Here is a 23,932-nt window from a genome sequence, read left to right as displayed (position 1 = left end):
AAATGCGCTTCATGAATTAATTGCAACATATCTTTTCTCAAACCGTGAGGTACAACTAATTTTTCATTAATAAATAACAAGTTGTCATTAATATAAAGATCATTTTTAACTTAAAAGTATGTTTTTACACTACTATCTACTTTTTTATAACATTTAGGCCAACCCTCTTTAATATATTTCATAACTATTTGCAAATCTGAATCTGATTCAGTTTGTTTCCTAAATTGCACCACTCTTCTTTCACTCATAGGCAAATATTTTGAAATAATGTGAACAACATGTAGCATTTCAGGATCATCACTAATAGTTTCATTCACAGGATATGGTCGTGACAAAGTGTCAGCAAAAAGCAATTTATTACCTGGAACATAATTTATCTCAAAATCATACTTTAGTAATTTTAAGATCATCCTTTGCATTTTAGACGAGATTTTATGCAATGGTTTCTTAACAATAGCCATTAATGGTTTATGATCACTTTGTACTGTGACTTTCCGTCCATAAACAAAATTGTGGTACTTTTCAAAGGAAAATACTATGGCCAATAGCTCTTTTTCGATCTGTGCATAGTTTTTTTCACTGTTAGTCAGGCTGCGAGACACAAATGATACAGGCTTACCCTTTTGAATTAGACACGATCCTAGGCCATCCTTCGAACTATCATACTCTATAATTATATCTTCATTACCGCTGAAACCTTTTAAAATTGGAGCTTTGGTTAGCAGTTGTTTGATGTTGTTAAATGACTCTTCCTGAGTTTCTCCTCAATTAAATTCTACCTTTTCTTGAATAATTTCTCTTAAAGGAGCAGTAACTTTAGATACATTAGGTATGAATTTTGACAGAAAATTTAACATTCCTAACAACCTTCTTACTTCAGTTTTTGATTTTGATGTTGGCATATCAATAATTGCTTTAATATGACTAGGATTGGCTTTTACACCTGAGAAATAATTTGGCCTACATATTTGACTTCCGGTACCCTATATTGTAATTTATCAGGATTAAATTTTATATTTAGAGATCTAGCTCTTTCAAGAACCTTAGAGATAATTATATCATGAGTAACCTTATCAGATCCTGCGATTATGATATCATCAAAATAAACTTCCACACCCTCAATATCACCAAATAATTTTTGGTTTCTTTTCTGAAATATTTCTGGGGCGGAGGATATTCCAAATGGCATTTTATTAAATTTATGTCTTCCATAAGGAGTATTAAATGTACATAGTTCAGAACTAGCTTCATCTAGTGGTACATGCCAAAATCCATCTTTTAAATCTACAACTGAAAATACATTTTTACCTTCTAACCTACTAATTATATCATCTGGAGAAGGAATTTGATAGTGTTCCCTTTTAATTACTTTATTTAGATCTCTAGGATCCAAGCATAATCTCAGACTCCCATTAGGTTAGCAACTATAACCAAACTTTGAACACAATCAGTTGGTTTATTTACTTTCGATACTATCCCTTCTCTTTCAAGTTTATCTAAAGTATCTTTTAATTTAGGGTGTAAAGCCTGAGGAACACGTCTTGGGGGGTGTATTACTGGTATTGCATAATCTTTAAGGGTTATACAATATGGTTTGTCAGGAAATTGCCCTGTACCTGTAAATACATCTTTATACTGAGCAATTAAATTATTTTTTTAATGATATTGCACTTTAAGGAATCAATCCTTTTAGCTTTAATGCAGAACAAGCTGTTAACCCTAATATAGGCTCGGATCTTACATCAAGAACATAAAATTGTAAAGGTACATTCTTAAGCCTTTCAGTTGAACAATTAATTATAAGAGTACCTTCTGGTTGTAACTTAAAATTACCATATGCAGTTAAGAACAAATCAGTTTCATTAAGTTTAGGCTTAAGTTTAACATTATTTAAAACATATAAAGCAAAATATTTACTTCTGCACCAGTATCTAACTTAAAATCAACCTTGAAAGACTTATTATTCACATACATTGTAATACTTTTCACCCATATTTATTTCACTTACCTTGTGAATATCCTTATTTACTTCATCAATAGAATTTGTTAGATCTTTCATTGATTTTGCACTTATTTTAAATTCACTATGCCCGTTTACTGGTGGATTTATCATTACAGAGTAAACTATGTTCATTATATATACTAAGTTCATTATTTGGTATTCTAACTTCACAAATGTTCTTGGGACACCTCGCTGCAAAATGGTTCTTTACTTCGCATTTCGCACAAGTCTTTCCAAAAGCTGGACAGTCCAAATATTTGTGACTTCTTCCACACATCTTGCAGTCATATTCTAGTGCTGATTGCTTCTGCTGTGACGACAATTTCGGTGGCACTGACTGTTTTGATTGATGCTGCTGTTTTCTATATTTCTTCACGCTGTTCACAGTCGCTGAATCATCTTTCATGTTCCGGAGTTGCTCTTTGCGTGTTTCAGTGGCACGGACTATTTCTATAGCTTTTTCTAATCCTAGGTTAGATTCTCGAAGCAAACATTCGGTCAGATTCCTATCCCGAATGCCTATTACAGTACGGTCGCGAATAAATCCATTTTCTTGTTCAGCAAACTCACAAGTTGACGCTAAAGTCTTTAACTGAGTGACATAACATTCAGTTGTTAGTCCATCTTGCTGGCTACACGAAAGAATTTGTAACGTTCATATACGGCATTCTGCCGTGGTGAACAATAATCTTCAAAAGACTTCAAGACCTCTTCGTATTTCTCTTTATTCTCTGGCTCAACTCGAAACGTGTTACAGTCAAACGTCGTTAATTCGGACACCCATAATCCGGAATGATCTATAATCCGGACTTCAAAGCTAAAAACTTTCTTTGCATGCGCCGCGTTGACACATGCGCATAGGCGTTTACGCGTGCGTGTAAGACCTTTACGACTGCGCATATGAGTGTGCGCATGTGCAGAATACATTTTCGCGTGCACGTTTAATGTATAATGGACGGTATAAGCTAAAATTATCTAATTATCTATTTCAGTTAATGTTGATGATTGCGTTGTTTCTTAATCTTCGAATTGGATGCGGCTTATTATTTTTTGCAGACTGTAAGAGCAATTTTATAAAAGTAAACTTGAACTTTCGATTATGTCAAATAGAATTTCCGATGCTGGAGCTCCCAAAGGATCTACAAAACAAAAATATGTTTCGATGTCCATCAAACAAAAAGTGGAATTGCTGCAAAAATTGGATAAAGGCATGAAAAAGGTGACAGAGAGGTTAGTGAAAATGAAAAAATTTTGATTGTCAAGTTAGTCGGTATTCTCGGCACAGCAATTACGGGACTTGAACAGTGGAACTTTGTAACTGAACAAGAAAGTATGTCTGTTTATAGAATTAAAGAGAAAGTATTATCACATAAAATGAAGCAACTTAAACAACTTACATTGAAAGAAATGTTTAATAAAGTAAACAAATAAATATTAAGCTTTTTTTTTTTTTTTTTTTGTAAATTTTGATACCCTTTAGATCATAATTGTTCTTTATTTCATAAATTATGGTTTCATATTTTTAATTTTAGAATTTCTGCATGCCATCTTACGAGATTTAAACTGATGATCTATAATCCGGAAAAATCGATAATCCGGAATCGCCGAAGTCCCGACGAGCCCGGATTAACGACTTTTGACTGTATAAGTTTCGAGTCCTTCAGTACCAAGTAAATTCAAAAGGATTGCAATTTTAGTCTTATCTGGCTTGGCATCTTTTTCCGTTGCAAGTAAATAGTTTTCTAGCTCTTACTTCCATTTTTTCCCATTTTTCTTTAACATTTCCGACGGAGAATGTTAGCGGAGCAGGTGGTCTGAAATCCATTTTGCTCTTGACACCATGTAACTTCTTGTTTAGTTTGTTTAACTTAATAACTTCTATACTTTAAAAGTAGACTCAACTAATGAGTATATCTCAAGAATTCAAAATTTTTATTATTACATTTTTAAACAGTTCACATGACATTCAGCTAGCACAGTAACACGTGCATCACAACAATGGAATTGCATAGCATGAACGCCATTACAGTTAAAGTTATAGTTATTTATGGTTATAGTTATAGTTATTTTAAATATACATCACATCCAGTTTCAAGAACAAATTCCTGGAACAATATGATGGATAAAACAATATGTGTGGGAGAAATAAAGTGTAATCAACATCTCAAAGAGAGCCATGTAATTTTATTGATAGAAATTGAGTACACAGATAGATGATTTTATTACAGTTATATGTGAAATTTTTGTATTTTTCTGTATAATGTAACATGAAAAGCTGAGAGAATAGATGCTCTTCTGGAAAAATAAGAATACAAGGGCAAGTCTATTTAGCATTGAGTAAATTGCTATCTCGCTAATTTGGCAAGATATCGCCAAGCTGGCAGTGATTTTGATGACTAATTTTGTCTCTTGGATTTGGTGAGAAATTGCCAAAAGTTGCCAAAGTTGGCGACATTTCGGTACTGTCCCTGTTTCACTGTAATAAATATTGTAATTGAATAACTGTAATTCATTTTGGTACTCTTCTGTTATCAGGTGTGCATTTAGAAATGTATGCATGTATGTGTGCATTTCTTGTATGTATGTAACATATTTATATGTGTGTATGCACTCAAACATATATGCACATACATGCATACACACATGCATATATATGTACATTTCTGAATCTGGCCCCAATAACAGAAGAGTACCCTTGATTTTATATGTAACTGTAACTGTACCCGACTCTCATATGCTTTCCAGTAATTTTGAAAAGCAGAAAGTACTAGAAATCTCTTGGCCAGGAGGAAATTATGTAAGACTTGTGAGAACCTCAATTCCTCAGTTGTTGTTATTGTGAGTTGTTAATTCAGAGTGACCACAGAGTATTGAGAGCTTTGCCTTTTAGATGCACTTTGTATTGTATTGTGTTCAATGTTCTTAGTAGTTTTAAGTGTAATTACTGATTGTACTGTGGGTACCTGTACGAGTATTTCTGTGGGAAGTTCCAGAACTCTGTTTCTTTTGATAAAATAAATTTTATCAATCTCTTATCAGACCTATTACATTCAATCTATTACGAACCCGTATGGGGGGTGTATGCAACAAGTTTTGGAAAATTTCTCTGTTCATTGCTTAGTTATGCATTCTACAATAACTGTGATGTTATGTTCTCTGAAGAGACAGATTCTGGACGTTTACTGTTTCGTTTAACGCAGGTTACTTGACTAGATGCTGCCTTCCTAATGACTTTCGCCTTATCAGTTTCATTGGCAATTCTCACAGGAATAATGTTCCTCAATAGGTCAACGTGCTGAGGCTACTAGTACTCCTTTCAGGCTGTTACAGTTTTGGGGATATTCCATTATACCTTACCAGAAATTTCTGTTTTCAGCTACAGATCCAAGAAGTAAAAGTTCTGTTCTTGCTGACACTATGATATCATCTTGAGGTATGATTTGGTGGACAGATTTAACTTCTTTATCATTAATTTGAAATTGACACTTCCATACATGACGTTAACATTTAACTTTCCATCAGTTTCAATTTTATCGCCGTACACAATCGGGAGAGTAAAAAGATAAATATAAATTTAATAACTTAAATTAATGGTAACTAATTAAGTAAGGAAATGAAATATTGGACCTTGTCTTATTTGGGGCTCCGATTGGAATTAGAATTTCCTTCCAAAACTAAGAAACGGCTGAGCTGGGTTCGTGCGGAATTTTTGTCCTGAATATACAGTATAATATACTGTTTTAAAGGACAACAGAAATAAATATCATTCTTTTTGCAGTGCATCCATCTAAAAAGCAAAAATTATTAAAGTCTTTAATGGAAAGAGAGTGCTAATACTAGAAACAATACAAGACTGTGAAAAAAAAATTAACTGAGAAGTGTAGCTTTGGAAACAAAATGAGAAAAAGTCCAACATTTTCTGATTCTTTTAGTATAGTTCTAGCTATCAAGCAGAATGTGAAAAAGTAAAAAAAAATTCTCCTGGATTCGAGAATTGATTTATAAGATGAGAACAAATGTAAGTTCTGTATAAGTAACCATTTTCATCACTCATATTTGGTTACATCCTTCCTGATGTCTGCAAGTGCTCCTTTCCATGGGAAGTCACTAGCATTGGGCATTTTTGAGCTGTTTATCTGAGTATTTCACTGTATTAAGCTCACTGTAGCTTGAAATTCATAGCAAGATAAACAACAATTTCCCTTCTCCATTTTGTTGTTAACCACAAGTAGCTAAAACCATCTATATTCAGTCAACGTGTATGATGGCACGACTACGGGATTTTGGGAAATGAAAAATGTACCCATTTTCAAAGAAACTTTCATGAATTTATTGCATTTCCTGAAGAATAAGGTTTTTATATTATTGGAGGAATTAAGGCAAAAAGGAGCAGCATAATATTCATAAATTTTCATTTCGAATGTCTAAATATAGAACCTCCTTCTTCAGCTGCAAAAGTGCAAATGATAAAAGAGAAGCCTATGCTCAGATGATAACAGTGAGCATTTTTATCCAAGCACAGGTTTCACTTTCAACATTTGAACTTCTGCAGTTGAAAAATAATGTTCTATATTTAAACCTTCAAAACTCGGGTACTGATTCTTGTTGCCTTAACACCCCCAATTTTTATTACTTGGCATGCTATTTTAACGAAGGTTTTAATATGATATGTGGGGGGGGGGTTTCTTTCATTAAAAATTTATTACATGTTCTACCATTAGGCACTACATAGCAAGGGAGAGATGCCCTGTGGAAGACTTTTTTAAGGGAACTGGTTCATATCTACATTACACTTGGGGGGAAAACCATGAGAATGCCCATGCAGCCGGACTATGTGCTGGAATCGAGCCCTGGACTAAACTACAAGTGTTCAGCAGCTTTTACTGCTCGGCTGCTGGTGAACTTGCATTTAGAAGTTAGAATCGATTTTTAAGACTTACTTTTGGATAAGTAAAATTTTACTATCTATCAACTTTACAGGATTCCTTAGACATTTGGGAAATATTAAATAAAAGTAGAAACATATCATGATTTTCAATGTTATTGCATTTGCAATATACAGAAACATGAGCAGAAAATATATCAAAATTAAAATTAATGTAATCATAATTCAAAAATTTCCCTTGTATGCTAGGATTTCAGGACAGGTCAATATTCTGCATTCTTCTTGATAGAAAACCGCATAAAACATGGAACAGGATGTATAGAACAAAAAGTAATGTATGTCTTTTTTTAAAACTGTCAGGATATAGTACAGTACAAAATCTTTAATTCGAACGTCCATAATCCGAAATGATCTGTAATCCGGACCTCAAAGCTACAAACTTTCTGCGCATAACATCTTTACGCATGTGTGTTTAATGTATAACAGATGGTATAAGCTAGGCTAAAATTATCTAATTATCTAGTTTAGTTAATGTTGCAGATTGCGTTATTCCTTAATCTTCTAATTGGCTCTGACTTATTATTTTTTGCAGACTGTTAGAGCAATTTTATAAAAAGAAAACTTGAACTTTCGATTATGTCAAAAAGAGTTTCTGATTCTGGAGCTGCCAAAGGATCTACAAAGCAAAAGCATGTTTCGATGTCCATCAAACAAAAAGTGGAATTGCTGCAAAAAATGGATAAAGCCATGAAGAAAGTGACAGAGAGGTTAGTGAAAACGAAAATATTTCGATTGACAAGTTAGTCGGTATTCTCGGCACAGCAATTACAGGACTTGAACAGCGGAACTTTGTAACTGAACTAGAAGTTATGTCTGTTTATAGAATTAAAGAGAAAGTATTAGCACATAAAACGAAGCAACTTAAACAACTTACATCGAAAGAAATATTTAATAAAGTAAACAAATAACTACTAAGCTTCTTTTTTGTAAATTTTGATACCCTTTAGATCATAATTGCTCTTTATTTCATAAATTACGGTTTCATATTTTTAATTTTATAATTTCTGCATACCATCTTACAAGATTTAAATTGATTATTTGTAATCCGAAAACGCCGAAGTCCCGACGAGTCCGGATTAAAGACTTTGGATTGCATATGGAAAATAACCAAAGTAAAAAAAAAAAAAAAAACTGGAGGACACAAGTAAAGATGAAGAAAAGCTGTGTAATTTTAGACATTACAAATATTTGCTTTGTTCATCACTGTTATCAAGTCCTCGCGACAAATACAATAGTAATATGATGCAGATCAACTGAGATACTTTGCGCTTTCCTCTTGATGTTTTCTTTTAAGCCACCCAGGATAAAGAACTTATTTTGTTGGCTTCTGATCTTTAGATGAGCTTAGAACTAGATATACATCACTGTCAGGTCAAAGAAGCTATAAAAATAGAGAATAGTGCTGATGCAATTTTGGAAATTATCATAAAGTAGTCATCATCCTGCATCAGAATAGTGTTTTTGAAATCATAGTGGGTCTACAATTCTAGAATCATGCACATGGATTTGTTCCATTAGGCAAATATTTTTTTTTATCTCAACTGGGATGTTAACTGCCTCATCAGTAAACCTGTTACAAGTGCTCTGTCATAGGTATTGGCTTGTTGACTTTCTGTTGTATAAAAACTAATATATCTGCCTCTTCCTGTTACACCATTCTAATGCCTTATGCAGTTTTTTTGTCATGCAGTCTTAGGACATTATGAAAATCTGATGCTTGTATTCAAAATTCATGAGATACAGTTATATTAACTGCAATAGAGATATATGTTATACACTTGTTTTTGTATATCTTCAGTGCATTTCACTCAGATTTATCATACAAAAATTGGATTTTCTCACTTTTCTCATGCTTGAGGCCATTGTTATGGGTAAATTCTTTTATGGCTACCCCCCTGTATTTTAAAATCATTTCATTTTTCATATTATTTCCATTTAAAAGTGATTTTTTGAATTTCTTGTTCAGTATCACATAAACTCACCTATGTTGTTACTTATCTTGTACTTCATGAGTCATCTTTTATGCGAAGTTGGAAGGTTCCATTGTTTTCCTCCTGTGTAATGTGAATATGAGTCTGTTTCTTAAAAAGTCCCCCAGGAAGGCATTCCTCCACATAAGAGGTTTTCGAGGGCTTTGCCATAATCTAAATAATCCATTTCATGCATGCAATGAGCCAGACATCAGTCCAGCTTTGACTCAGGGCATTCTAGAGGCATCCTAGAAACATTATAGGTGCCACCAGGTGCTGATATGTGCCAAGGGAGGGTCTAACCATATATATTGCAAATGACAGCTACAAGCCTATGAGTTGGTAGGATAAAATGCATCTTTTTTAGCATCCTGTAAATTTTTTATACAGTTAAGGTAAGGACAGTTAGGAGGCCAATTTATGTATTGTATTTCTATGGAATGTTTCTGCAATCAATTAAATGCAGTTCTACCATGGTAACATTGTGCATTGTTGTTCTGAAAAATAACAGACAGAAATTTGATAGAAATTTTGGATCATGTATTTATTACAAAGCGGATGTCACACTGCCATTCATAAGCAGTAATAATCCCACTTCATGCCAGCAAAAGCTTCCTCATGTCATGCAGCCATGAACTACAAACTCATAGTATACTTATCATGCACAAAGGGTATGTAGCTTGATGTTGTTGGTGCCAAACATGCACAGCCTGTCAATATAATAAAACATAATTATTCATTAATCCAACACACCTTTATTCAATCCTCATCAGTTCAATCAATATAATTTCAGGCAAGACAAAATTGGTGATTATATTCATTTAAGAGTACTTGATAAGATAAGCATCTGCTCCATCATGCATACTAGGGTATACCAGGTAGTTGTATGAGATATGGCTGGGACACATCAACAATTGAATGTTATTCATAATTTTTGAATGGTGATGCTGTATTTTCTGTTGCTGTATTAGACTTTTTATTTTACTCTCACCCCATTATGTATCTTTTATGCACCTTTGCATTTATGCCTGTTGGTGGTCATTGTCCTACTTTTTTGCTGCATCCTATAAACATCTACTGTTCTAGAATAGGCTCATCCAACTAGTTTTGCCATATGGATTATTGAGGTCTGTTATATTTTAAGTACCTATAATCAGGCCTTTTTAGAAGTGAATTGTGGCCATTGATAATATCAGTTGCAGGAGCCATCCATTGTATTTTGAAGAGGTGACTGTGAATCATTGGGATGAAACGCTAACATTTTTAAAGGAAAAATATCACTTTTGTTCTAAATACTTAATGACAATTTTAGAATTGATCCTTAATAATTTTTATTTTGCAGATTTGAATCTGATGGTAAGAAATATGTGAAATATGAAGTTATTGGTTCAAATAATGTAGCAGTGCCAACTCATTTTTTCAAAGTAATTGTAGGTGAAACAGAAAATCATGAATTTGATATGGAAGCTTATCTCATGCCAAATGCTCCTATTGAAGATCAAGTGCCTCTGAAAGCTTTTCAAGTAAGTTCAAATGCAACTGAATAGATAGTAACAAAATTTAATGTTCTGTATGTTGAGTCATTTAATTTTCTTACAATTAAAATTTTAGTAGCTTTTAAAATTATGTAAAATGCAGTGAATTTTAATAATTTCTGTGAAATTTTTGAGAAATCATTGATCATCATAGAATGGGCTATTAACATATGTAAAATTAGTTTTGTTATTACATATATATACTGGTTTGATAAAGGATTTATATGAATGTTTGAGGTAATAACAAATAAGGCGATATATAATTTGCTAACTAATTTTACCCAAACTAGACGGAACTGGAAGGCAACATTTAGCAAATCAGCATATAATTAATGTAGGATACATTAGCATGTCTTAAAAAACTCTACATTCAGAATTCTTTGGGATTAAAAGTATTGTTCTGAGTTTGAGAGAAGAAAGTTTAATGTCTTAGAGATTGTGGATTATGGTTCCAGAAAACAAGTATTTGTTACGATGTATTTTTTTGAATGCCAGTATACATCAAATCATAGTAATAAGAATATGGAATTGGTGGATGGAGGAGAGGATGAATAGACCAAAGTGAATGATTTCACCAGCCTCAACCCACCACCAGATAAAATGACAAGCATATTGTGTATATGGTAATGATAGATCATACATCATCATCTAGAGCTCTACCATAAGATTTAGAGTCTATTGCACAACAATCTCTATTTGTACATACTATTCTATGTTTTTTGCAAAGGAAAGTATGTTGACAAGGTGTCCATTATTGCAATTACCAGCTGCAGTAGTGTATTAAATGAACATAGATTGCATATCCCAAGCATACATATAAAGCACTTTTTTTCAGTGATAATCCATTTTGTAGCAGTTGTTGCCAGCCTTAGTAGCTAGAAAAAATCCTGATTATTCTGTATACCACAAGCTGAACAGGACTATAATTTTTAACTAGTTCACTCTTCATATTTTTTTTTACAGTAAATATGGATTTGCTATCTCTTGTTCTTTATGCTGTTGCATTTCAAATGATCATTGGTGTAATTTAAATAAACTTCTTACATTTTAAATTACATTACATTTCTTAATCCATTTTAATACTGTTGAAAAATCAGTGGGATCATACACCTTTCCTATGAGTAGTTGAATGTTCTCTAATATTCTTTTTGTTAGTTACTCACATAGAAATGACTCACGAAGTTTGAAACAAGGAATGTTACTTGACTTCTAACGTGAAACATGAGACTTGCTGCTTAGAAGATGTATTGAACATACATTTGAAGATGACATGCATTTACATAAATTGCAGCATCATGATTCTTTTGGACTAGCATCGCAGAGTGCTATTATTTCTATTTGCTATATTCCATTGGCTAGGACAAATCTAGTGATACGATAATCATTGACTCTTCTAAGACTAAAACTCCTTCCATTCCAAGTCATTTTTAATTAGGGAGCTTGGAACAGAAAGCTTCCATTCCATTTTTAGCTTGAAACAGAAACTCCTTCTATTCCAAGTCATTTTTAGTGAGAGGTGTATTCCAGTTTATTTTCAAGAGCCAAAGGTGTTTTTGTAAATATTTTTAGCTTTTGCCGTATCTAGGTCTAATTAAACCTAATGGATCAAAGAGGTGACCTATTGCTGATAAGACCTGTTTTTTTCACTGTCTCATCAATGTCAGGTGTATTTAAATTGTAAGAAAAACTATCTGTACTGTATTCCATAGCATTCCCAAGGCCTTTGTAAACATGAAGCTTATCAGTAACTTGAAAGAATAATCCAGCTGCACTTTCTTTGTTCTTCATTAGTTCAGTATTATTTTAACACCATTTGTGCAACTGCATCCACCGCATTCTAGGAGACAATTAACTGTGTCTACAACTCCCTGCCTTCTTGTAGTGCATCAGCTGCACTGTTAATGTCATTTACATAACAATCTTTCAGTATGGCTGTTGAGGCACAAGGAAATTTTGTCACTTCATCCGTTGCTGATTCAGGACTCTTGTTGGAAGGAATGATGCACCTGCTGTTCTGTATGTCAAAGTCTTCAAACAATAAGTCTGCATAGATTTACTAGTCAATTCTTTCCATAATATCAACTGCAGGTTTCTTTGGAAATGGTTTAATAAATATTTGTCTATACATTTTCTGAACATCAAGCTCTTAGTGCATGATTGTACTTTCAAAATCTAATAATAATAGGAAATAAATCTTCTAGTATTCCTTCTTTCATTAATACTGAATTAAGTGATTTTCCATCACTAGTAGCCGCTGATCCATTAAATACAATGGACATCTTGGAGGAGACTTTCTCCAGACAATAAACTCCATGATGATCATGATAATTGCAAGTCTATGTTTCAATTTCTTTTAACTTCTTCCATGTAATTTAAATCCTAGGTAAAATTTTTACACAAGGTTTTTGCTTTCTAGTCAATTCTGCACTTGATGTAATCTTTTCTTAGCAAGCATTTTCGATTCTCCTAACTCCACACCTTACTCTAATGAGTAATTGAACTACATATTTTTCATAATTTTGTCAATAGTGAGTACACTTGAAATACTCTTCACAGTACGTTTCTTCTTCTGTCAAAATATCCTTGATATCTCCAGTGTAACTTTCCAAAATCTTTGTAAAATTTTGTCAAGTTCTTGACTATTCAGAACTAAGCTAGAATAATTTACTGCTGAGTTACTCTGGCATGAAGCAGATGCGATATATCCTGAAACTGTTTCTTGGAATATGACTGGCTGATTTTCTAATTGAAATTTTCTGAATTTTAAAAGCTCAAAGAACAATTTGGCCCCTGGAAACATGTCTGCTTTGTTAGGAATTCCAAACTGTGGGTCAGCTAATTGAATGTCAGTAGGAATATTTAATGACTGAATGTCTAAACTCCTTGCTGGGGTTACAGTGATACTTTTAGAAATCAACAAAAGGTTAATTGATCATACATATGTTAAATCCTTATTTAAAGTCCATATATCTGATTAATAAATAATAACTAAGACATAATAACACGCCGAATAAATACTAATTCAGAAGTCAAACAATAAAATCATGGTGGTTCGGTAAAACCATCAAAACTAGTCCTGTGAAAATTTTGTAAATATAATGCTAATTTTTGTTGTTTGACTTCTGAATTGATAAATAATATTTATGTATAATGTTCTAATTTATTCCTGATACGGGTGCGTAAATTCTTTCTTTCTGTATATTTAACAAATTGCCAACTCTTTGTGTTAGAAAATAGGTCCTGATGTTAAGTTGCGAAAATAAAGGTTAAGACCCAGTTAAACCGAATAATATCCAATCTAGTTTCTTATCGAGAGAGAAAAAGGGTGGTGAATAAATTCTAGGTTTCAATATTGAAGTAATAATTAATCTTAAAGTTGTGTTCCAAAAACTGCCAGCTTAGCAATATCTTGCCAAATGTCAAAGTTTTTTCACATAGTCATATTCTGTGTATTACTAAATGTGGTCATTGGAATTATTTATTTGCAAAACTGCATGTTTAATAATTTTTGTCAGTGTACATTTTGAATAACACTTTATCAATTTTGAGGGCCATCAGACATGGATCCTTTTTCTTCAGAAGCAAAGAAAACTTTGGTTGAGATGGGAGAAGTAACTACCAGCTGCCATTGTCCAGAATGGCAATAGCTAAATTCTTTTTCCTTCTGAATTACAAACATATACTATTGCAGTCACTAATAACACATTTTTTCTGTGTCAAAACACAACTTGATTGATTTTTATGAGAACCATCTGCATTCCTGTGTATAATCTCAGCATTCATGTTTCGTTTTTTGTTTTGTCGGAGTAGAGGATGGATTAATGAATGATGCTTTTTATGGGGTTTGGAACATAAGAACTTAGAATTACATTTTGCCATTAAATGTTGCAGTTTTAAGAGTTTAAATACAATTTATTGTTTTTACTATTCCATATCTTTGTTTTGGATTTAATTTTTAAAATGGGTCACATTTACATAGTGGATTATTATTCTATTGTTATGCATCATACAAGTTAGAGTTGTATCAATTTTAACCAGCAGAACCTCTGATTTTAACTTTTTTGTAACACATATTTAACATTACTAGTATTATAGTTAATGTTTTCTAATAATTGACATCTTTTCTCTAAAAACGAAATTAATTTATCAAATGTAAGAAATTCTGTAGCATTAAAGTTTAGTTCAAATTATTTGCGTACTTCATAATCGACCTTCTAGAAAACAATATTTAATAACGGAATACCTGTTAAATTATTTTTCTCATACTTCAAATCATTCAAAACTTTTACGTTCATAGTAACTTTTCTATTTCATGTCTTATCCCCTTTGACAATTTGAAAGTTAAATTCCATATCCCAATTAAGATTCTTTTATTTTCTTGAAGAGTTTTAAGTCAAAAAATGAAAGTATCAAGTAATGTTTTCAAAACTTTTTGCTTCATCAATTAATGCAATCTTTAAATTTTTATAGTTTCTAAACTTCTGTTAACTGAGCATTATTTGCAATAATGTTTTCGAATTGCAACTTGAAATTATTCCATTCAATATATTTACCAGAAAATTTAGGAGTTTGTTAATCTGACAGATGTATTTGTACTTTAGAATTAAATTTACTACATTCACTTTCATGTTCAGAATGTACAATAGGTGATAGTATTTCCATAATTCTTACCTCCAAAACTTCCAGTCTTTCTTCCATTTCAGTGATTTCTTCATCAATGACTGACCTTTTTTTTTTCCCCAAAAACTTTTGAAATATCTGTTTCTTAAGTTTCTGATGTTTGTTTGAATACTTTGAAGGAATCTATACTTTATTGGAACTTCTTTTTGTTTACACTGTCATATTCTTCATCACGTTTTCTAATTGCGTTAGTTTTGCTTTTAATGCTCTTTTACTTCTGTCTAATAACCAGCTTGCGGTTAAACTTGGGAGTTACCAATCAACTATTAGAATAAGAAAGGCATCCATATTGACTGAAGTGCATGTTCTCATCGCATCTGCAGTCAACTAGTAAAATGCATGTTTACTTGCTAATTGAGAAATGTCTTTATTTGTATTAAGGCAGCAGCACTTCAATGCAGCTAGTAAAAGTTGTGTTCTCATGAAAAATGTATGCATTGAGACAGCAGCCCTCAAATGCAAATCACATCAGTACTTAAGGAACAAATTTCAACACTATTAATTACAACTGCTTGAAAAGCAAGGCACCTAAAACAAGTTCAGATTCGCCATTGACAGTGTGCTTAAGACTGCTGAGTATTGGGAGTTCACTCAAGGCAAATTGGCTAGCCGCATGTTTGATTTCTCCCATGTTTAACATATATGTGCTCATTTCACTTAGAAAGACTTCTACAAAAGCATCTCTTTCTTTAGGTAGATAGCCCTTGTATTCTTTACCACATTCAAGAAACCTAACATAAAACAAGTCCAGTGAGGGGTTCTTGCATTGAATCTTTCAGTTTTGTGTTCCATTCATTATCATAACAGTTCAAGAATGTCAGTGCAAGACATTTTTATTTAAGGTTGTAGAAAAATTGCTGGCTATAGAATGAACTTGCATAATCCTTAAAGCAATGGTTTCAATGAGGAATTTCACTTTCTACTGAAAGCTGTACCAAATTGAGAAATATACAGCAATCCTTTTAACTACCTTTTTATTTCCCTCCTGCTCAGTTTTAGAAAATCATTAATTATATTCAGATTGACACTTACTGTTTATGTTTTACTTATTTACACTTACTGTTTATGTATTTTGTGTCTTTTTTTTTTTTATATACATCATGTATAGATGCTAATCTGATAGATTACACAGAATGGTTTGTAAACCATATAAAGCACCTTAAACCCAAGCTATGTGAAAAAAATTAATTTTTATTCATAAAAATTTTAAAACATATTTCTGTATGTTTGGGCAGTGTCCTTCTATTTTAACTGACTGAAAATTGTTCTTTTAAAGTGTTGAAACATGACATAAATGTATTTAAACTACCCATCTATGGAAAAGCAGTGTCAGTATCTGTAGACTACGTGAAGTTTGCATACTTGCTCATCTTGTACTTCAAAAGGTACAGATGTAAATCATGCCAGTCAAAATATTTGTTAAATTTTTTTCAATAGGCATGTACGTTTCTTTGTTGTTATATATCATTGCTATGACACTAAATGGAGAATATACAGTTACCTATATGAAGGTAAGAAACTTGAATCCTTTTCTGTAAATAAACCGCTACTTAGTGTCTTAAATGTTGACATGATATTTAACTAGATGGCAAACTTACATATAACTTCAGAAAAGGAATCATTATTTCATTAAATACTTAGTAAATAATAAATAGAATGCATAAAGAGAGACAAATATAGGATATTTTTTACCAAATTAATTTCAGGCTACTGCTACAAAAGAGGCATAAACGTGCCAGTTTCATTTAACTTTGCAGAAAACATTTTTGTTTTTTCATGCAGTTGATGCCACATGCTGGAGATTATCTTACATTGCTTCTCAGCTTGTTAATAATTTTCACATCAAGATTCACATCACATCCCATGTCAAGATTGATAAAGTTGTATTTGTTATTAACTTTTGGTTGTTCATATTTGGAACCTACCCATTTAAATGCTTTATATCCTTTCCAACTATCAGAGTAACTTTAGGTTAAAGACAACATTCTCTGGAAATCCAGTCTTTGAAGTGTATTCACAAAAATGCAAATATAAGAGGTTTTTACAGTAGTGCAAATCTTTCCTTCTTTCCAAGATACAAAGAGTTGCATTTGTGGAATGTTATTTTCATTATCTTTTTCTCTGAAGTCCATGTTTATCCATTAGAATACAGATGCTGCTCTGTTTATGAACTTTTGTAGATACTAACAAACTTATTCTCAAAAATTGAAATTTGTTAAAAATCAAAAATAAAATAAACAAATGGGTCATAGCAAATGTGGCAGTTTTAAAAAATATACATGCCATACATACTTCCACTTACATACACTTAAAAATGTTGATGAAGAATCTAATATAACTTCACAATATGTATGGGGAGTTGTAACAAATGTAAACATGAAGAGCATTTGGAAAAGTATGTGCTCCTTTCTTGTTCGTGATTATCATGGCTTTAATCAAGATGATGAAAGAAAAAAAATTTTGTGAGTTTCATCGATATTAGTAGGCAACTAGACTTAAACTTGTAGAAGGAAGATTGCAAAGGACTGCTCTATTCACATGTAAAAGAAATGTCTAACAAAGACTTGATGCATTTCAAAGAGTAACTGACAGAGTCTTCCCAATTAAAAAGCTCAATGCAAAAATAATGACAGTAACCTTTTCCAGATTCAATGAAGGGCTCACTGTTTTGGAAAGCCAGTATTCAAATTTGAGAGGTTTCTGAAGCAAAATCTGCTGTGCATGATGCCATACAGTGCTATCTTCTTATTTATAATAAAAGAAAAAAAAACTATGCAGACAAGTTTTAGACACTTATTTTCTGAAGAAAGGTACCCCAGAAATTGGTTTTATTATAGCATGCTAATTCCTTCTTGTTCTCATACAGTCTCCTCATCACTGATGTTCCCTTTACTTATTATTGAGTCTTTGGTCCAGTCACTCGTCTTCATGCATGTAAAAATCTAGTATAGTTTCATTTTCACCCCATCCACACATGCATGCCTCAAAGACAACAATCCAAGGCAGTGTATTCAAATAGCAAAATAATCTTTATTTATTCATAACTTTGTATTTATAGTGTCCTTTACTTAAAGTTTTAAATGTATACTTATTTGTTTTAGTGTTTTTATTGTTTATTTGATGGTATTTATAGCTGTTATCTCATAGCAAGCCTACTGACATTCAAGTAAATCAATTTAGTAGTTTCAAACTTATTTGGAATAATGGTTATACTTGTAGGTATACCATAGATTTTAAATTGTAGGTGTTGAAATATGTTATGTGAATTGTGTCCAATGCATAACAAAAGAGTTTTCAGTTGAACCAAATCTGATTAGATATTAGAGGAAACTCAAAAGTTTGCTGGCAATGATTTAAAAAATGAGAGCTATTTGTGAGCTCAAAAAATTGAAAGCATCGGAATGTTTCTCAGGAATTATACATGAAATAGGAATCACTGTAAAATGACAGTAATAATAATAATAATAGCATAAAATAGTATTTACATGAGTGGCTAATAATAGTTAATGCATATATTTATGTACTCATTTTAATTATATAACTTCATTCTTTCCCTTCCTCCAAAAACTGTATGCATTGTATAATTTTAACTGAGTTTTAAAAAGTTATCAAATGAATTATGATACTAGTACTTGCACTTTACGAAAATTTTATTTGGCAGCATCATTAAGCCAATTTGTTATGAAATAAGGTGAATGTGGTAAAATGATCTATTATTATCAAATAGTTTATATACTAAAAAGGATTTCTCATTCCCTTACATAATAAAGAAAAAGATGTATAAGAAAAACTGTGGCCGAATAATTTTTCAATCTAGTTATAACAAGAGCTGTAAATGCTAAAATGTTAATCTACACATTGGTATAGAAGAACTTTTATATCTGCATCTGAATTTTTGTTGCATTTCTGTTTCTGTAGTAAAAAAAGTTCATTCTTTTATAGTATTTTGTACAAATATCTTGTGTGGTGTTTTTTATGACAAAGTAGATGATGATATTTTATGATATTTAGAGCACTATAATGTAGGAAATGCTTTAACTATCACTTTTCTTTTTTCTCAGGTTCCTAAAGATGTAATAGAAAGAGCTGCAGGTTTACTATTTTTTGAGAAACTTAGTCCGACAGTTTTTCGCCACATAAATGGAAAAAGAGTGACTAATAAATAGTTTTGTATAATCAAGATATATATGGTTTTATATGGCAAGAATGTGTGATTAAAAAATTTAAAAAAAGTTTATTTATTTAACTTATGCATATCATATTTATAAATATTTAATGGAGCTTACTCAATCTTTCTCTTGTATCATGCACAGATAATTTAGCAATTTATGAAGAATGAAATACTTTAATTATTTATAATTTGCATAATTTCTGCATATAAATTTTTAATTTAAATTTTTGTACATGTGAGATTTAATGCAATTAAGTATAAAAACATTAATTTTAACATTTGGTGATGTGTAGTAATATTGTAAGTTATTAAGCTGTTTGCAAAATTGAGTGCATATTCTGATTTGCTAAAAGGAACAAGCATAAAAAAGTTTTGCACATTATTTTTAAACTCATAGTTTTGCTTTGTAAATACATGTTTTCATATTTTTATATAGTTAAAAAAATGTGTAGTGTGTGTAGGTGTTGCAGTCAAGCATTGTTAAAATGTGTATTTTAATATGATTTTTTTTTTTTTTGATAAATTTGTTTTAATTTACATTATATAACTAACTGCAGTTCTTGATTATATAATGTAATCATTTGAAAATCATGACTATTCTTAACTGGATGTGAATAATATTTCAACGAAGTTGTGAATCTTTTTTTTTTTTTTTTTTTATTCTTAATGAAGTTTTGATATTATTAGAAAAAAAGCAGACTTATCTTTTGATGCATAATTTATGTTAAAAACGAATTTTGTGTCCATTATACTAGAGTTTAAAAAAAGCATATATGAAGGAAAAATACATATATTTAAAGCTGCCAAATTAGTCTTCAGATTTCTCTGCCTTCCAGTCCATTTTTAAAATGACCGTAAGGGATCCATCTTCTGTCTTCAATAAATCAACAACCTGTCATTATTTTGTACGTTAATAAATAAACAAATATATAATAGCTCTAATTCAATTACAGTGTTTAAGTGATTTTTAATTTGGTTGAATTAATTTTTTTTTTCCATGAACGTTTTTTAAATTCACCTACTGTCCAAATGATTAATTTTATCGTTTCTGGCCCTCCAAACTTTTTTAAAATAAAAATTTAGTTATCTATGAAATACTTGTGAATTATTGCAGTCATATAATTTTTCTAATAACTGAATAATTTTATAACTTTTCTAAATAACTAAATGATCTTATTTAAATCCTGTTATTATGATGTTCTTAAACTGTTGCTAAATGCTAAATTTCTTTAAACCTATCTGCTTATAGATACTATAATAAACTATACATTTATTTTTTATTATTTGTCCTGTAATGTATTATAGAAATTTACATTTAATCTCAAGGTTACTATGTATTTAGTTAATTGTATTCCTTTGATATATACTGAAATCTGATAAATTAAGATTTCTTGAAGTCAGCATTTCCTGTTAAGTTATCCAGTTAGAGGGAAATTAAAGGAATCGCTTCTAGCAGTTTTAATTATTTAAAAATAAATATATTATTTAATTTTTTAAACTTTAACTCTCTGAGCGGCACAGGATTTTAGATCCATCATGAAAACCGGTATTTAAACAGCATTTATTAATTATTTATTAATATTATGAATTTGTATAATTATTTATTTTAGTCTATCTTTTCATAAACTTATATTCATTAAGATGTTATTTACATTATTAAAGAAAGTAAGAAAAAAGAATATCTTAAATTGTAAGCCAATATATGTCAAGTAGCAGAACTTCTTGTGACCAGATAAAGCCAGTCATAACACTCGGAGGGTTAATATAAGTAGTTTTGTACATTATTTTTTTTTTATTTATATTTAATTTCATAGTGAATCAATGCTTACTATGGTGCATAAATATGTCTGAACTTTTTGCCACGATAATATATGAGGATTACCACATTTGTTTAGGCATCTAAAAATAAAAGCTTAAAAAAAGAATTTAGTTTATGTGTCATACCTGCACAATAGTAAATTTTCTGTTTATTAGATGTTGTATTATAATCTGGAAGTAATTATTGTGAATTTAGCTCTCAATTTTTTTTTCACTTTGCTAAATATTGCATATTGTTGTTATTTTTATGTTTTAAATCCAGAATTATAAATTTAATTTTTTATATAATAGGCTTTTGATTTCTTTTCTTGAAGACCCAAAAGCTTTCACCTGAATTTATTTAATTAACTTAATGAATTTATATTAATTTATGCAAAATATTTAAGGAAAGAAAATTTATTCTTTAAAACTGTAATTCCATATATTAAGTAGTATGTTTATTTAACTATTGAATTCATCAATTCTGTGTCTGTTATAATTTGGTAAAAATTCAAAATATGTTTTATTTAATTCAGAAGTCAAACAACAAAAATCAGCATTATATTTTCAAATTTTCACAGAACTAGTTTTGATGGTTTTACCGAACCACCATCCTCAGCTGCGAGTCCTGTGAAAACTTGAAAATATAACGCTGATTTTTGTTATTTGACTTCTGAATTAGTATTTGTTCGGCCTGTTATTTTGTCTTAATTATGTTTTATGTATTTGAATATATTTTAATTTTTCTTGAAAATAATTCCTGCTTTAAAATATGAAAGGGAATTAAAAAAGGAAAAGTCTGATGAGAAAGGTACAAATATCCATTAAAAATTTTGTCAGTCACTGAAAAGTAAAATCAACTGATAAGAACGAGATAGCAATTATTGTAGTTGCAATAGTTGAAAAGTATCTCAGTTATTTTTGTCATTGGAAATGTCAATATTGGAATGCATTATAATTATCTAATAATAAATCGGTTTTCTGTTTTAGAGCCTCTAAAAACCTTCATAATCTATGCAGTCTTTGTGTTAGTTCCATGTTAGAGGAAAATGAAATGAGTTTTCTGTTAAAAAATTTATATTGCTATGAAATAATCATGCATTTTAGAATCCTAAAGTTAATGGGGTACTTACATAGTTCGCAAAGACTCTTAAAAAAGTATTTCTCTTCCTTAACTGCTAATAATTTCTGAAATCCTTTTATCAGTTAAAATATTTCCTAAATTTGCATTTTTGTAAGCAGGCTTATGCATCTAATTATAAAGCACTTTGCTAGTTATGAAGTAAATCATTGTAATTTTGAATCATTTGCTATTTATCATTTGCTAATAATTACTATTAGTATTATTTATCATTTGCTAATCATTTTTATTAGAGAATTTTTTGATCTACCAACAGTTTAAGCTTTTTTTTTCCTTAGTCCAAATGGGCAATTTGCCCTGAAGGACTATTAATTTATTAATTTTGTTTTGACATTTTGCGTCGAAAACTTGAAAAGGCTGTATCACTTTTCAAATCGTTGCCACCATATATTCTCGCCCTGTCTTATATTTAAAGAAATTAAGTAATGAAGAAACTGCATAAATGTGTGCATGTTTCTCACATTGTGATAAAATAATGGGACCTAGAGCCATCAAAATTTGAATAATGCAATCTTCTGTAAAATATGGGCATGTGGAAGCCCTAATTTGAATTTGAAATTTTTTGTTTTAGTATCGATTTCAGATTTTGTAACACTTCAACGAATTTTCGATTAAAAAAAAAAGATTTCAAAGCAAACAATGGCAACACTGTATGAAAAAAAAAAAAAAAAAAAAAAGATTTTTATCTTCAGTCCATGAGACTCTGTATCAGAAATTCTAAATATATGCTGATTTTAAAATTAATTTAGGATATTGCTGTTGAACTGAATTTTGTAGTTTGAGCACGTAGAATATTTAATAAATAAAGGTAACACACAAAACGTTAAAAAAAATGCTCCTTTGGACATAATTTAAAATCTGAAACATTTCAAATTTAAATTTTTTTTTTTCTCTTTGTGTATTCTTTGAATTTTTAATTACAGTGGCTACAGCTTTATTTGGCACAGTTGCTTTAATTTATATGTTAGAAGGAAGTTGTTATTTATTTAGCTGCTCTAAGCTGATGTGCAAATTTGATCAAATAAAAGTATTTTTGCTGAAGGTAAGGTTGTCTGACCGGTGCATAATAATCTTTGAAGTTATGTACCACAAACTTACCAACCAAACCAAGCTTCTAAATTATTAAGTATAAAAATAATATTTAAGGTTACTGACAAAAAATGATCAATTATATTTGTTAATTATTTATTAATTTGTCATGTATTTTTGTCCATTGTTGTGATACGTTTTACTATATGTCAATCAACATTACACTTCCCGTATCTGATGTGTCATGCAATGAGAAAGTAAGTCTCTGGTTATATACTTAAAATGTGTATTTTATATTGACATTTTTACATTATTTAATATTAAAAACATTTCATTGTTCATTAATTAATAATAGTATGAATTTGTGTACTTAATTTTATATAAATTTATTCCAATTAATTAAAAGAGTTCTGAAATTTATTGCATGTTTGTGAAATATATTTTGTTATTGTTTTTTGTTGTGTTTGTTTGTTATTTTACATGATAGTGATATCATGTAAAATTATTATATAAATTTTTTAAATTTTTGCTCTGAATGGCTTCATAGGTGAAAATATATCAGAATATAAATAGAGGTATGAAAATGATTTGAAAAGTCTGGTTAGATGATAAATAATATAGTCTTTTTAGCGCAGCTGATAATTCTTCCTTTCATAAAGTTG

General features: G+C 30.6%; 1 protein-coding gene across 3 annotated transcripts in view; it reads left to right on the top strand.

Moving 5' to 3' along the window:
- LOC118205480 (endonuclease G, mitochondrial-like) overlaps positions 1-23,690 on the top strand; it is a 65,998-nt gene extending 42,308 nt beyond the window's left edge. For all 3 annotated transcript variants that reach the window (XM_035377782.2, XM_035377775.2, XM_035377768.2), the window contains 2 exons: positions 10,260-10,440; positions 19,194-23,690. In XM_035377782.2, the coding sequence (XP_035233673.1) occupies positions 10,260-10,440; positions 19,194-19,298 (286 nt within the window). In that variant the 3' untranslated portion in view covers positions 19,299-23,690. The remainder of the gene's footprint in view (positions 1-10,259; positions 10,441-19,193) is intronic.
- The last annotated feature ends 242 nt before the right edge of the window (positions 23,691-23,932 follow it).

Source organism: Stegodyphus dumicola, chromosome 7 (genome assembly GCF_044657685.1).
Source record: "Stegodyphus dumicola isolate Sdum_Otavi_A_Nest chromosome 7, ASM4465768v1".
In the NCBI taxonomy this organism is placed as follows: domain Eukaryota; kingdom Metazoa; phylum Arthropoda; class Arachnida; order Araneae; family Eresidae; genus Stegodyphus; species Stegodyphus dumicola.
The sequence above is the reverse complement of the archived record's forward strand: the minus strand, read 5'-3'. Positions and strand labels throughout refer to the sequence as shown.